This window comes from Leptomonas pyrrhocoris (assembly GCF_001293395.1).
Source record: "Leptomonas pyrrhocoris isolate H10 chromosome Unknown, whole genome shotgun sequence".
Classification (NCBI taxonomy): domain Eukaryota; phylum Euglenozoa; class Kinetoplastea; order Trypanosomatida; family Trypanosomatidae; genus Leptomonas; species Leptomonas pyrrhocoris.
The window spans coordinates 798,465-813,249 of NW_015438366.1; the positions used below are offsets into that span (position 1 = coordinate 798,465).

Below are 14,785 nucleotides of genomic sequence, written 5' to 3' on the forward strand. Positions count from 1 at the left end.
AACAGCAAAAGGGAAAGTATCGGTTGCGTTTGACTCTAGTAAAAAACACAGTCTTCACGCTGCAGTTGTGGAAGAAGGTATGAAAAAAAAAAAGATGAGCAATAATCAAAACAAATACCAAGGAGCTACTCCTGTTCCTTTTTGTCTTCCAGTCGGAAGGGAAGCGAAATATCGGGTCGTGTAGCCAGGGGCTGAGCGGCTGGCAGAGGAACTTTTGTTGCGGCCGGCTTCGCACGATGAACCAATGAGTTGATTTTGTTGATGCGCTCTGTGTTGTTCTTTACGGTAGCAGAGCTCAATTCCACAAAACGTTCTCCATTGTAGGGAATCTTAATCTTGCCCTTTTGTGATTTCGTCAAGTAGTCCTCCAAGATCTTGGCGTATTCCTGTCCTTGGGCCAGGATTGACAGTGCGGCATCAGGAGTCTTCGTCATTACATGCGAAGCTGCATGCTGGTACGCCAACGCTCGAAACACGTCCGCTTTCACAACAATCAAAGTAGACACCTTAATAAACTCCTCGTTGCGTGTAGAGACGCGCTGTGCGTTATTTCGGGCAGCTTCGTACATCAAGAAAAGTTGATGGCTTAAACGGGCAGTCGTATCTGCTGCCTCCTTAGAATCCGCCGTGAAAGCCTTAGACACACCAATTTCTTGCGCTTGGGCAAGCGCCAGGCTCTCAAGAAGCACTTGTAGTGCTTTTGCGGTGTCAAGAGGAATGGGAACCTGAGCAACACCGATCTCGTGGCTCTTCATGTTATCGACAATTTCTCCACAAATGTGAAAGTAGCCTGCGGCTTTAATAAGCACGCGATACGAATCTTTCTCCAGAACGGACAAAGAGCCGACAGTGACGCGAACAGACAGTAAGTACTGGGCAATGTTCATGAGACATGCCCCTACGTTATAGTACATCCCCAGAAGCTCATAGCGGTAATCGTCAAATGCCATCTGTTGCGCATCGGCCAGTGAGGAGCTCCAGTAATAGTATTGCCAGCTTGCAAATTGCGGAAGCTTTGCAACCACACTCGCTATCGAAGAAGCGTACGTATCGACCAGGTTGACGAGTTCGCTAACAAACCTTTCGCACGCATCACTGGTGTTCAACCTTTCATCGACTGCGTTTCCTTTGCGGCCAAGATGCTTCCGAACGTTTTCGAAGAAGTCGACGCATTTTTCACGCTCGTTCTTCAGTTTCTTTTTATCAGCTGATGACACGTCCACCTCTACCTGCGAGTTGACGTCGGGCTTTTTTGTTTGCCGTATTGGGATCGTAGGAAATATGTACTTGACGGTATCGTTGCTGAACATCGAGCTGATGGAGGAGTATTAAAGAAATATGTATAGAGGTGCTTCAATGCGCAATTTGTAGGTGTTGAACTTTGTAGCAAAAACAGGTTAGTCAATACACCAATATATTTTTCAACCGAAGTAATGTCGTACACGTACCAGGCTTCAACGACACAGACACATTGTGGAGAAGAAAAAAGGGGAAGAAAAAAACGATGAAATAAAGCAGCAATGGAAATCTCAAAGGCAAAAACATTTGCAAATGAAAAGAAATCGGCACAACTTTAGTATACCTTCCATTAAGAGGACGACCATAAAAAACTCCGGTGCAGGTCGTAATCAAAATATCGAAGAAAAACGTCTTCGTCATAATTACGATAATAACCGGGTATCCCTCTGTGCCAACTCTCTGCCGTTCATATAGAAAACTACAGCTCTCCAAAAACCAGTTTGCCTATTACAGAGAAACAATAATACGGTCTTCACATCAATTTGTCAATGTCGTCATAGTTTTGAAGCAGAGGAAGAAAACCAATATATATATAATTGCAAACGAAAAGGTGTGGTGTGCACGAATCCTTTAAAGGGAAAGGGAAAAGACTGTGTAAAAAAAAAAAGTTCCTCTTTACTCCTCAAGGACTCGCCAGCATTGGTCAAGAAGCTCTGTCAGATCGTTAACAGAACTATGCGCCGAGTTTGTTGAAAGATCAGCTTTTCCGTTTAGGTCGCGCGGCAGCTCTTGTCGCATTTGGGCAGCTTCTAAAGCTAATTGCAACTGGTAATGAGTTGCTTTCTCTATGTGAACGTGCCGGTTATGATATGCGGTAGCAAGGTCGTTGCGGTTGATAGACTCCGCGGTCAAAAGCGACATTCGTTCCGTTAATTCCTCGCTCTCTATGGATTTTTGTTCGTACTGTTTTTTGAAACTCTGACGAAACTGTAAATAGAGCTGTGAATTTTGTTCTACGTTTCTCAGTTGTATCATGAGCTTTTCGATGCGCTGTAAAGCGGTAAACTCAAACAAATTTCCGCTCTCGATAATGGAGGTGACAGCCAATGCGACGTTGGTAAGTTTCTTTGCTGCATCATCATCCTCCACTATCTCATCTGTCTGAGAAACGGCAATTCTGCGACCTGGGCCGTGCTGCACGCTGGTCGAACACGTTGATGTGCAACACTGTGTTCCAGCTGCAACTCTTGAAGGAAGTGGTGTCTGGGTCGATGATGTCTGTCTAGACGGAAGCTCTGGAGCTAAAAGGGAAAGTGCACAAGTGAGTTGTGGCTGTGTACGTGTGAGCGTAAAGTCGTCACGTATTCCCAACGACCGCAACGTTCTATCAATTTCACTTATAGCCGCAGCGGTACTCTGCTCCAGCGCCATTGGTCGTCTAAAAATACGTCTTTTAACATTTAAATTGAGGCAGAGAAAGAGCAACAATAAGGGTTCTGAGGGGAGCAAGAGATGAATACCAAGCGTAGGCTACCACAAAAGAGTGCAAGCTCACTGGTACTTCAAATATTCTATCCAAACACGAAACCAGCGGTGGTAATGCCTCTTTTTCTTCTCAAAAGGCAATTTGAATCTCATTATACCCACGATGGTAACGATGGCGCTTGAGAAAAGCGGGACAGGCAAATAAGTAACGAGGAAACGAAGTACAGGAAAGGAAATTTTCCTCATAGAGTTTCTATCACCTTAAAGTCAGGTCGATAGAATAGAAAAGACCTAATTTGAAATTTTGCTGTGAAAACTCAACAATGAACAACACCAACTGAATAACAACAATTGACGAAATGAAATGATGTTCTTTCTAAGAATTCTGCTTCATCCCACTATAATTATTTCTACCGTGAAAGCCATTTGGTTTTGCCTCGTAGCGCGGTGCAAGGTTCGGCTGAGGCTGCATAGACATCTCCTTATACGGACTCTTCTTCAGTGTGTCCTCCGTCATCTCGTCCACGTTCCAGTCCTTCGGGCGTTCAGCCTCCGTGTGAAGCAGGTGATCGTTTTCCTCAACTGCGTCAATCCGGGAAAACTCATCGATGCCATAGTCTGCTAATGTCTTGACTTCGTCCAGCTCACGCCCGTCAATGCTCAATTTGAAGGAGGAGGTGCAGAGATAGGGAGACTGATTCTCAATCCGTACCTGTTGCATCAGTTCTGCGATTGTGGAATCGCGATGAGCCATTACCTGAACCACTTGCATCCGTTTCTCCCAGCCTGTGGTTACCCAAATAAATGTTTTGAAGCGAATCCGCAGCGGAACAAGATACTGAATTTGTGGATCGTCCACAACTGCACGCCAATAATGCCGATCATTGTCTTGGAGAATCGTTTCGACGCTACCAAGGTAGAAGCGCGTGTCTCCAGGTGTTGCTGAACGGATTGGACCGGGATAAGTTTGCGAATCTGTAAAGCGCCGGTGCGCCTCGTACGCCTCTTGCTCGTACTGCGATAGCTTCCCAGGAACCAGCAGCAACAGAGGGGTCACCTTAAACCGTAGCAGTGCACCGCACTTCATTGCTGATAATTCTACAAGTGCTTCAATCTCTTCGTTATCTTTGCAAGCCTTCTTCGCCACTTTGCATGTTAGAGAAAAAAGAGGAGGTATATATATAAAAAAAACGAGACGAAGGCAGTTAGGCGACCAATCAATCAATCAAGAAGCTGTTCGAAGCGCATTTGCTTTGATGCAAACGGTTGAGTCCGCGGAATCGCTTTCTCTTTTTGCGACAGGTTTGTCTCTTGAAAAATTCAGCGCGCAGAAAATCATCGTAGTTTATGAGAAAGTATTTCCTTTATAGAGGTGCAGCTGTACAGCAACACTAAAAGTTTTTTCTGGGAAACAGCCCTGTCTTTTTGTTTAAGATGATTCACTTTTACTCCGTTCTTCATGGGTCCTGTTGTTCGTGTCCTGAAGAGTTTTCAAGCACCAAGGAGGTGCAAATCTTAGTGAAAAGGGCACGACCGTTTTTGCACGGTAATTCCGTTACGCACACAAAAACTGGGAGACGTGTACTGCATCACCCGTTCGCAGGGTGCGTAAGTCGGTAGCTGCGCCAGGCTCTCTTTCCGATTGACAGTGTTGATGAGTGCTACAATGCGGGTTGCTCCTAGTGGCTCTTTGGGTTGCGAAAACGTGCTTTTCTTCGTAGCGCATTGTGGCGCATTTATTCCCTCCCCCCCCCCCCACCCCCTAACTTTCCTCTTCATACACTTCTTGCTGGCTATTCTCCATGAGCGAAGCTCCTATCAGAAACGAAGCGAGCGGCATTTTCGGAGGATAAGAAACAAGGTGCGTCAAGAGAACCGTGAACACCGAAGATTCGGAAAAATGGTGACTTACAGTTCTTGTTCTCAGTGCGGAACTTTTCCGCCAGTGGTTTTTTTATTTAACAAGTACTTTAAGCTATTCACAATAGTTGGCCATGAAAAGGTTCATCGGATAGTCAAAGAGTGAAATACGGAGCCTTTAGTTTTTGAGTGTCTTTCAGTTGCGCTTTTGTGTTTCTATTTGCGTTCGCACTAAAAATGTTCCTTGCGTAATAATATACTTCTTTTGAAAATGATGTGCCATTTTCTGGTAATAAAGTATCTCTTTTCGTTCTCATATCTCAGGACCTTCTTTTGTTCTTTGTATTATTCTTTTCACAACAAAACACCTCAATACATATAGGGGAGAACGGAAAGATTTGAAATGAACGAGACAGCGGCAAGAAACGAGGGTGGTGTGAAGTCGCTCATCATCACCATTCCAACGGACGGAGAGCTAATCATCATGGTACCTCTGCACGAGCCAAAATGCTCGTCTTCCATAAAATTGGAGCCCTCAACCGGGTTGACAGATTCGCGGGTTGACGTGGCGGGTAGTCCACTTATCGCGGATATTTCATATTACTTTCTGCCTGGTGCGACCTTAAATGTTTTTGCGTGGTCCAGCTGTGCCGTCAAAATTGAGGGGTCAGAGCAACTATTATGCGGTATTATTCGGTCATTTACGAAATCAATCACCCGCCCAGTAGTGGAATACCATTGTGTTCTCCACACGCAACGCGTCGCAGCGCAGCAGTCGCAATCGATGGGTCCTGTGACGCTGGTCTGTGGCGGGCATCTGAGCGGGAAAGCCGCCGTGGTGCGTAGTCTAGTGAATTATGCAGCTCGCGCGGGTTGGAAGCCGCTTTTGGTCGATATGGACCCGAGTGTCTACCAGATGATTGGGCTTCCTGGCTCCATCGGCGCCGCCATCGTCGATTACCCCGTTCCTCTCGACGAGGTTATGGCTCTTTCTTTGGTGAGCACAACCTTTTTCGTCGGTTCCACTGAGGTGCAGAAGACGGACAAGTTAGGCGAAGCATCGATGAGTGCCGCCTATGTGCATTTTACAAAGCAGCTCCTGACGTGCGTGCGCGAGCGATTGTCAACTCATGTCAACGATTTATACGGCTGTAGCGGGGCCATCGTTCTCTTGCCTGAAGTACATGGCAGCTCCGGTATGAGCTTTGTCAGCGAAGTGATACAACAGTACGACGTTTCAAGCGTTTTGTGTCTTGGCGACGATGATTTGTTCCACTCTTTATACCTCCGGCACGATCGTGGTCACGCAAATCAACCCGACTTCGTAAAAGTGGATCGCATTTCACACAATTTCTCCGTCATTCCGCCAGCAAATCCGGACGTGCTTATGCCAATTAAGTACAGCGAACACTTTTTCGGTGCCGGTGCTGTAGGGCTGCATCCATCTCAATGGTCAAAGCCGTTCAACAATATTGACGTTCTACTCCTCAAGGAAGAGAAAGGCCAGGTGGTGCTTTCAGCTGTTCCAAAAGACGAGTTGCTGGGTGTCGTCGGTTGCATTGGAGCTTTGTATTTGTCTAAATCTGTCAGCGCGTTGCAATCGTCGCCTGTTGTCTACGCGAGAGTGGAAAAGGTCGATCCGGAGGGAATTCATTTTCTGACAAGCACCCATTACACCTTTCCTTCTGAAAAATTAGTGCTTCTTGTTGGAAATGTACGCTGGATCACCAGTACCTAATTAAAAAAAAAGAAATATCGAAATATATATATAAGGAAAAGTGATTATTTGGAGGTTAACGAGTTGTAATATATGGATTTATATATGGATTCAAAAGTGTATAGGTCTGCGTATGTCCAAGATTGCTGTGAAAAGCTGCTCTAGTAAATAACATCGTTAATGATTATTTTTACGGATGTCTGTCTTTAATCTGAAATGAATAGCTCTGCGCTGTCAAGAAAGACTAAACTTCATCTCTTTTTGAAGATATTTGTGTTCTTGCAATACTGTTTCTTTCCTCTTCTACTCCACCGTTGTGAACGCATTCTCTTTTTTTTTCTTTTACCAAAACAATCCTGATTTTTGAACATATGGCTAAACAGCTGAAAAGGAAGAGAAGCAGGGCGGAAAACGGAAATGCTTAATGACAGCTCCATTTTAGTCGATGGCATAAATCAAATTCCAAAACAAGAGTTCCTATCTAGTTTAAGCAAATTGGACGAAAACGATGGCACCTCGATTATTTTCGTTGAACAGCATATTCTTTCATGTTTGAGTCGTCTTGGTGTCAACCTAAAAGACCTTGGGAGAGATAAGGGCGTTGTTGGTATTTTCCCATTTCAGAACGAGATTAATTACGTCTCGGCTGACAATGTGGTTTACATTATCAACCCTGACCTCAGCTCCATGCGGTCTTTAGTTATGCATCTGCTGTCGTACACGCAGCGATTTGCCAACTCAAAGCCGAAGGTGCTGTACGTTCCTCAAAAGACACTTATTGCCGAGCAGGTTTTGGAAGATGAGTTTAAGCTCTCGCAAAGGTTTCCGATGCTGCAGATTTCGAGCCTGGACCTCGATTATGTCTTTTTAGAAGAGAAAGTGTTTTCCATGGAGCTTCCGCTCTCGTTCAAGTCGGTTTTTGCCGATGGCGACCTCAGCAGTTTGACCTGGATCGCGCGGCTCCTGCTTAAATTTCAAACCTCACGCTTCGGGGCCATTCCACGCATTCGTGGCAAGGGTAGCAACGCTGTAAAAGTAGTACAACTTCTGCAGCGATTTCAAACGGAGGTGGGTCACGACTTCATTACAGACATCCCATCCGAAGTTCACATGCTGCTCATTCTCGACCGATCCGTTGATTTGGCCACTCCGCTGATGACGCAGCTCACGTACGAAGGCCTTGTGGATGAGCTTTACGGCATTGAAAACTGCGAGGTATGTTTCCCTTTTAGCCTAGGAGAAAGCTCTGGCGTTGGGGTAAACGAGAAAGTAGTCATCAACAGCGGTGACAAAATGTTTGCCGAAATCCGTGACAAAAACTTCACCGCAGTCGGCTCGGTCCTATACCAAAAGTCGGTATGGGTCAAACAAAACTACGACAAACGGAAAGAAGTGCACCAACTCAAGGAATTGAAAGAGTTTATGAAGGGGCTTTCGGAAATGCAAGAAATGCACCGATTGATTGGCATTCACACTAACGTTGCTACTGAAATTAGTAAGGTGACGCAAAGTTCGGAGTTTCGAAAGCGCATCGTGATGGAGCACAATATTATCCAGCAAACGAACGAGGGCGACGTCCTCAAATACATAGAGGACCTCATCTTTCGAAAAGAGAAGTTTGAGGTTGTGGTGCGTCTCCTTGCCCTTCTTTCGCTGATCAACGGCGGGGTGCGTGAAAAAGATTTGGGTAACATAAAGGAGAACATGATGCTTGTGTACGGCATTCCACAAGTCATCAGCACCTTTTTTCTTTTGGAAAGGTGTGGGCTGCTCACGCTGCAAAGCGGAAAAGGTGGGAACTACGCGGCAATTCGCAAACAGCTGCAAACCTGGAACGCGTCGCTGAACGAGGAGCGCCCGAACGATATTGCGTACGCGTACAGCGGCTACGCGTCGCCGCTTGTTCGAACGGTCGAGATGCTGCTCCGCAATCCTCAGGTGTGGGACGCTGCTGACGGCCCATTGAACCTCCTAAGTGGTGAAAAGAAAGAGTGCACAAATAATGCCGAGATTGCTGGTGCAACAAAAACGTCCATTGTCTTTGTTATTGGAGGGATAACAGCATCAGAAATCAGCGCGCTGCGCTTCGTGGAGGAACGACTTTCCAGCAACGGCAGACCGCACAGAATCATCGTCGGTACCACAGATGTTCTAAGCGGGAACCGTATGATTCGTTCCCTCCTTCCTTTCCAGCCGTAACCCTTGCGATTTTCGCACATGCATTTATTTGCTAGGAAAACAAGTTTTCTTTTACATGGTGTTTATTACACGTCCACTTTCGTGTTATCGAGCTGAAGATCGGAAAAGGAAAGCACTTTTTAAGCCTACACAGCGTGTATGGATAATAAGAAATGTTTGCTTCAAAACTATATTTCTACTTCTGGCAAACTCCACATTTGAGATGACCATTGCATCGTACATGCTGTACTACTTCAGTTTTAAAATTAAGAACCACTGCCAAAAATGATTATTGTGCTTTTATTTTCAGAGGCTTTTTTTCGTTTTGCCCCCTTATCTCTCTTTTTTTTTTTTCTGACCCTTCGAGTTGCTTTGACTTCTCACTTTGATGTTTTTCTTTGTGCTTGATAATCACAGGTCACACAGCACACAGTGTTATTAGCGGTACGCAATGACGGAGGGCCGTATCCGGTGCTATTATGAGGTGCTGGAGGTGGAGCGGAAAGCCACCTACGATGAGATTCGCGCTGCTTACAAGAAAAAATCACTTCAGTACCATCCCGATAAGAACTTCGGTAATCAGGAGGAGGCTGCACATCGTTTCAAGGAGGTACAAAATGCGTACTCTATTCTTAGCGACGACAACGAGCGGGCTTGGTACGACTCACACCGCGAAGCCATTCTCCGCGGCGGCGACGGCACCGGTGATCCAGATGAGCTGAATTTGTACGAGTATTTTACTGCAAGCTGCTTTGATGGCTTTGATGACGGCGAGAGCGGCTTTTACACTGTCTACCGTAAGGCCTTCGATCTCGTCGTCGAGGAGGAGGCAGATTACGACTCCCGCGCCAAGTCGTGGCCCGGGTTCGGCGACAGCAACGGCACGTGGGCTGATGTACTCGGGTTTTATAATCACTGGCGTAACTTTAGCACCTTCAAAACCTTTGCCTGGAAAGACGAATACAAGGTCAACGAGATGGAGGACCGTTACTCTCGTCGGATGGCTGGCCGCATCAACAGCAAGGCGCGTGATGGTGCGAAGAAAGAGTACGTGCGCACGGTGCAGAGCCTTGCGCAGTTTGTGTACCGACGTGACCCGCGTGTGAAGGCGGAGTTGGAGAGACAGGAGAAGGAAGAGGCGGAGAAGAAGGCGGAGCGGGAGCGTCAGGAGATCGAACGTTTGAGGCGACGCCGCGAGGCCAACGAGCGCATCTGGGCCGAGGCCGCGGAGCGCGAGGAGAGGGAGGAGGCAGAGCGAGCCGCGCGGGGTGAGGCGATGGATGGATCCACATTGGAGATGCTGTACGAGAAGGAGCGCCTGACAAAGGAGATGATGCGCGGCAACTGCGGAGTTGGGGCGCACGCCGCTGGATTTGCCATGCTGGAGAAGGACGATGACCAGCCTGCCACATCTTTCAACTGCCCTGCATGCAAGAAGCAGTTCAAGTCGGAGAACCAGTACAAAGAACACATCCGCAGCACTAAGCACAAAACGAAGCTGAAGCAACTCGCTGCAAAAGGGACGGATGTGGCCGCTTTGATGGGTGAAAAGACGGGGGATGGTGCGGATGTGCCTGAGGAGTAGGCACACTTAGCATCCCTCGGCTTTGGTTATTTCTTCTCTCTCTTAGACCCTCTTAATCACTGCTTTTTTTTCCTGTTGTTCTTTCGCTCTATGGAAAGACTTTTCTTCTATAACGTAACTGCCTCTCGCACATGCGCTGGTGAACAGGTTTACGTAACTATAGCGGCTCCGTTGGGTAAAACGTTTAACGCACACCATTTGGTGGTAAGGTTCCATAATTAAAACTCTTTTATAGCTCTTTTCCTTTTCTTCACGAAGTACAGCTCTATGCCGTTGAACTGGTGATTTGTGATGACAGCAATTGCTATTATTATTATTGTTATTCTTAAAAAAAAAACTGTGATAAACACGTTGCAGGCTTTTTGAGGGGTTGAAAACATTTATTTTTGTTGTGCACACAACTTGGTGTTAAGGATTTCCTGGACTGCTTTCCGCAGAACTCCGCATCACTCCCCCGAACGCATACACGCGCTCTAGGGGAATTGCGTGATTATCTGAGTTTCAAGAACTTTCTTCTTTTTGTGCTATCCCTTGTTAACTTTGGTACTTCTCTTTCTCCTCCCCTTTGCTCTCTTGCTCCTGTCCAGCTACTCGCACCCGCTTCGAAGCAAAGCTGCGCGGAAAACACGTTCGTTTTACGCAACACCCGCGTGACTCTGTTTTCCTTTGGCTGCGCACAACACAAAACAGAGCTTTTTCGTTAGATCTTCTTTTTCTTTTCCTCCCTGTCGGCGTTACACTGTAGTTTCTAACTCGCTCTTTGATTCTCTTTTTATTGATAAGATGAGCAGCTACGAGATTAAGCCCATCGCCCAGGGGACCAAGAAGGACCCTTCGGTGCGTAAGTACAATAAAGCTGCCGGTGCAGGACCGTTTGGTGCCGCGCCCCCCAGCGCTTCAGGCAAGAAGGCCGCTCCCGCACAAGCGTCCAACTCCGCCGGCGAAGATGCTGTGCAACCCGTGACGGGTGTTCGCTTCCCTTGTACCGGTACGAAGCGCGGCTACGGTGGCGCGAGTAGCTCGCTGCGCAAAGGCCGCCCGCGTGATGTTCCTGATGCCGCCTTCTCCGACAAGGGCGGTGGCAAGAGCGCGCCGCCCAAGGCAGGCGCCTTCAGGAAGCGCATCATCCCGCCCACCGAGTTCCGCCGCGCGTACGATCGCGGTGACCTGCCCCTGGCCATCTGCCACGGCGGCCGCCCCTCCATCGACTGGAAGGTTGAGGTAGAGAAGTTAGACTACCATCACTACCTCCCCATCTTCTTTGACGGCATCCGTGAGAATGAGGAACCGTACATGTTTCTCGCACGCCAGGGCTGCTTGGACTTGCTGGAGCGTGGTGGGCCAAAAATCCTGCCAACGGTGCCGCAGCTCATCCTTCCGATCAAGACGGCGCTGAACACGCGCCACCCCGACATCATCTGCGCCACCCTGCGCATCATTCAGCAGCTCGTGGTCAGCGGCGATTTGATTGGCGAGGCACTTGTCCCGTACTTCCGCCAGATCCTCCCCGTCTTCAACCTTTTCAAGAACGTCCACAAGAAACGTAGCCGCAGTGACGCCATGGATTATGGCCAGCGCAACCGCGACGACGTCGGCGATCTGGTGAACGAGACGTTGCAGTTGCTGGAGCTGCACGGCGGCGAGGACGCGTACATCAACATCAAGTACATGGTGCCTAGCTACGAAAGCTGTGTGTACAACAACTGAAAAAGATGGTGAGTTAGAGTCGCATTTCTCTTTTAGAAGGCGTGCTTCTTTTCTTCGTCCTTATGCTGCTCACAGCGCCGTGCACGGGATATGTTTGTTGGAAGGACGATCTCTGGTATGTTTCTTTTTTGTTCTGATGTTTTGCACATGGGAGGACAAGCGCACGTTTTAAGGGAGAAATAGAGCAATGAAGCTGTGTGCTTGGTGGATGTATTATAGCGCTACTGAATGAACTTACTTTTTAAAGACAATATTTTATGTACAAACTACCATCTTATGTTCTTGCTGTGCAGCGCAGAAGCATATATATCCAAAAAAAAAGAATGCAAGTGCCGTGCTAGATTTTCGGTGTCGGCAGGAGAGCCTTCTCTCTCTCTTGTTTTCATGGATATCTTCGTAGTAGTCGTTTCGAGAGGTGTGGAGTTACACACGGTGCGACTCCACTCCGTGTGCCACACCGGCACGGTGACTAAACTACTATTTTGGTGAGGTGCGAGGTGCTGGCCGTATCACACTGTCTTTTTTTCCTAAAACTATCGTGTGTAGAGCTGGGCGGAGCCAGGCAGCATCCGCCTCTTGCTGTTTCATCCGCTGCCCACCGCGTGGTCTCACAACGCTGCTCTTCCACGATAGTCTTGAATGAGAAAGTTGTCGCGTTCAAAATCGGCCTTTTCTTTCGCTGTCTCTCCGTCTCTGTTTTTCTTTCCTCTTCCAACTGTCACGCGTACCTTTCCACCGCCCGCTTCTTCTTCTCTTCTGCTGCTTTCCCTTTTCTTTTTCTTTAACGCGGGTTTCATTTCAGCACTTCTACGCCAATTGTACCCGTCGCCTCACATTTATACCGCCGCCGACCATTTATCGAAAACAGAAGTCCAACCCACATTTGCCACCGTCTGGACAGTAACCTTTTTTTATTTCCCCGCTGCTCTCAAAGGGCCTTTTGCGCACGCGTGTGCTGATCAGCTTCTGCTGAGAGTCCCGCCCTCTGCTGCGTCGGATCATTTTCTCGTCTCCGCTGCTGCGCTGCGTGGGTACGGCGCCTCATTGGGTGATGCAGGTTCAGCTGCTGCCTCATCGGTTGTGATTGTTGTGATGCCGCTGGAAAACGAGCAAAACCTGCTGACTTCATAACCGCGTTTTTGTCTGTGTGCATGTCTCTCGTGCGTGGGCGCCGACACCGATAGAAAATGGAGGACGACTACTATTACGACGATGAGGGCTACGATGAGTACTACAGCAACGGCGGCGACGAGGCGGCCGACGTCGACCCGCTCGAGGTGAAGTACATCGACGGTAAGAGTTACATGCAAAACAACGTAGAGGAGAGCCTGCGATGCTTGCGCGAGGTGGTTGATGAGGACACCGCGCACGGGCGGTGGACGTTCAAGGCACTGAAGATGCTGAGCCGCGCCGCACGCATGGCGAAGCGGTACGAAGAGATGACGCAGTACTACGCGCAGGTGGTACACTTCTCTCACCCTGATGTGGCTGCTGCGGCCATCGCCAAAGCAATGTTAAAGTTCTCCGAGGAGAGCAAGTGGGTGCCCGCGCAGTGGCGGCAACAGACGCTGCAAATCACTCTCGAGGTGGCCATGCCCAACACGGAGCAGTACCGCCACGTGCTGGTCCCCACGCTCCTACAACGCGCCGCACTCCTCCTCGAGGAGAACAAGAGCAAGGAGGCGCTGGACGACTTGCACGTCGCAATGCAGCACTGCACTCAGTTGGACGCGGCAGTCGCGCAGCTCAACGCGACGTCAGTGTATCAGATTCGCGCACTCCAGCTGGTGGCCTACCGCAAGCTGCGTCGCTACGCGGATCTGCGCAGCACCTACAACGCCATCGGCCAAGTCCAGGCTGCCCTCCCGCCGCTGCGCATGATGGGCGGGGTGATGGAGTCGGCAGGGCACCTCTTTCTGCACGACGGAGACTGGGGCGCTGCCCACCGCGCATTTGCCTCGGCACTGCGCAGCTACACGGAGTGCGGCGACGCCCAGCAGTACGCCGTCGTGAAGTACGTGGTGCTGGCCACGATGATGGCGGACCTGCCGGTGGATATCTTCTCGCAAGACGACGCCCTCGCAGACCACCCTTACGTGCGTCCCGTGCGTGCGCTGTGGAAGGCCTTCGCCGCCTGTGACGTACCGGCCTTCTTCAACGTTCTTGCAGACCCAGAGAACGTGGCGTGTTTCGCGCGCGACGAGGAATTCGCGCCCTACGTGGAGGCGGCGGTCTACCAGCTGCGGATGAACTTCCTGATCAGCTATACACGAGGCTTTGCCACGGTGTTGCTGTCTGACTTGTGTCGGCGCCTGCGGATGGACGAGCAGCCTTGTAAGGAGCTGTGCGCCAGCGCCATTTTGCACGGCCTCCTCGAGGGAGGTATCGACGACGGACGTAAGCTGCTGGTGCTGAGGTCTGCCGCGAAGACAGGGCAGGCGCGCCTGGGCAACGCAGAGACGCTCCGTGACTTTTCTATTTTGGCAAACGAAATGTGTTGTCCGCGAATTCGCTACTAGGAAGTGTGTTGGGGCTCCTTGCTGGCGTGCTGCCGATGGAGGACTAAATCGAACGAGACGATGTGGTTTAACTGCCGAGGAGAAATCTGCTCGTTCTCTCTTTTTATTGGTTTTCTTCTTCTTTGTCGGGGATTCACATTCTCTCTTTTTGAAGTATTCCCGATGCCTTGGTGTTCTTTTTATCGGGATGCGCGCTGCTTTGCTTCCTAAAACGCTTTCCTTTTTAACAAGCGATCAAACAAAAGAGAAAAGGGAAATGATAACGCATTAAAAGTCAAGCGGAAAGCGGGAGAAAAGTTGAGGACAGCAGCGTTGGCAGTGTTGTGAAGGACCGCGTCTCCGTTGACGGTGGGCAGTCTTGCGCGTCCGCAATTCTCACTTCTTTTCAGCTCCACAGCGATGACTGGGTCCTCGCCGAGGCACTCCGACTTGTTTCTTGCTTTCCTTTGTATTGTTTGTCTACAATTTCCTCCTACGTTGTCCTCCCCTGCTTCG

At 49.0% G+C, this 14,785-nt stretch overlaps 8 protein-coding genes across 11 annotated transcripts; 5 read left to right on the forward strand and 3 right to left on the reverse strand.

Annotated features, from left to right (window-relative positions):
* Positions 1–125: 125 nt before the first annotated feature.
* ABB37_05499 (hypothetical protein) lies at positions 126–1,453 on the reverse strand (the record flags this gene model as incomplete). The annotated part of the gene is made up of 1 exon (XM_015803539.1): positions 126–1,453. The coding sequence occupies exon 1, from the start codon at positions 1,308–1,310 to the stop codon at positions 126–128; it is 1,185 nt and encodes a 394-aa protein (XP_015658181.1). The 5' UTR covers positions 1,311–1,453.
* Positions 1,454–1,914: 461 nt separating this feature from the next.
* Positions 1,915–2,736, reverse strand: ABB37_05500 (hypothetical protein; the record flags this gene model as incomplete). Of its 2 annotated transcripts, none has more annotated exons than XM_015803541.1 (1): positions 1,915–2,736. In XM_015803541.1, the coding sequence occupies exon 1, from the start codon at positions 2,668–2,670 to the stop codon at positions 1,915–1,917; it is 756 nt and encodes a 251-aa protein (XP_015658183.1). In that variant the 5' UTR covers positions 2,671–2,736. The 2 variants fall into 2 exon arrangements, with proteins under 2 accessions (XP_015658183.1, XP_015658182.1); XM_015803540.1 differs by having other exon boundaries at positions 1,915–2,690.
* A 364-nt stretch (positions 2,737–3,100) lies between these two features.
* Positions 3,101–3,871, reverse strand: ABB37_05501 (putative mitochondrial hypothetical protein; the record flags this gene model as incomplete). Its single annotated transcript, XM_015803542.1, has 1 exon — positions 3,101–3,871. Exon 1 carries the CDS (start codon positions 3,809–3,811, stop codon positions 3,101–3,103), a length of 711 nt encoding a protein of 236 aa, XP_015658184.1. The 5' UTR covers positions 3,812–3,871.
* Positions 3,872–4,987: 1,116 nt separating this feature from the next.
* ABB37_05502 (hypothetical protein) lies at positions 4,988–6,322 on the forward strand (the record flags this gene model as incomplete). The annotated part of the gene is made up of 1 exon (XM_015803543.1): positions 4,988–6,322. One exon carries the CDS (start codon positions 4,988–4,990, stop codon positions 6,320–6,322), a length of 1,335 nt encoding a protein of 444 aa, XP_015658185.1.
* Positions 6,323–6,682: 360 nt separating this feature from the next.
* ABB37_05503 (vacuolar protein sorting-like protein) lies at positions 6,683–8,500 on the forward strand (the record flags this gene model as incomplete). Its single annotated transcript, XM_015803544.1, has 1 exon — positions 6,683–8,500. Exon 1 carries the CDS (start codon positions 6,719–6,721, stop codon positions 8,498–8,500), a length of 1,782 nt encoding a protein of 593 aa, XP_015658186.1. The 5' UTR covers positions 6,683–6,718.
* Positions 8,501–8,894: 394 nt separating this feature from the next.
* ABB37_05504 (hypothetical protein) lies at positions 8,895–10,064 on the forward strand (the record flags this gene model as incomplete). The annotated part of the gene is made up of 1 exon (XM_015803545.1): positions 8,895–10,064. Exon 1 carries the CDS (start codon positions 8,931–8,933, stop codon positions 10,062–10,064), a length of 1,134 nt encoding a protein of 377 aa, XP_015658187.1. The 5' UTR covers positions 8,895–8,930.
* A 585-nt stretch (positions 10,065–10,649) lies between these two features.
* Positions 10,650–11,771, forward strand: ABB37_05505 (putative mitochondrial PACRGA; the record flags this gene model as incomplete). 3 transcript variants are annotated; one of them, XM_015803546.1, is made up of 1 exon in its annotated part: positions 10,650–11,771. In XM_015803546.1, the coding sequence occupies exon 1, from the start codon at positions 10,848–10,850 to the stop codon at positions 11,769–11,771; it is 924 nt and encodes a 307-aa protein (XP_015658188.1). In that variant the 5' UTR covers positions 10,650–10,847. The 3 variants fall into 3 exon arrangements, with proteins under 3 accessions (XP_015658188.1, XP_015658189.1, XP_015658190.1); XM_015803547.1 differs by having other exon boundaries at positions 10,671–11,771; XM_015803548.1 differs by having other exon boundaries at positions 10,676–11,771.
* Positions 11,772–12,958: 1,187 nt separating this feature from the next.
* On the forward strand, positions 12,959–14,290 carry ABB37_05506 (hypothetical protein; the record flags this gene model as incomplete). The annotated part of the gene is made up of 1 exon (XM_015803549.1): positions 12,959–14,290. One exon carries the CDS (start codon positions 12,959–12,961, stop codon positions 14,288–14,290), a length of 1,332 nt encoding a protein of 443 aa, XP_015658191.1.
* Between the last annotated feature and the right edge of the window lie 495 nt (positions 14,291–14,785).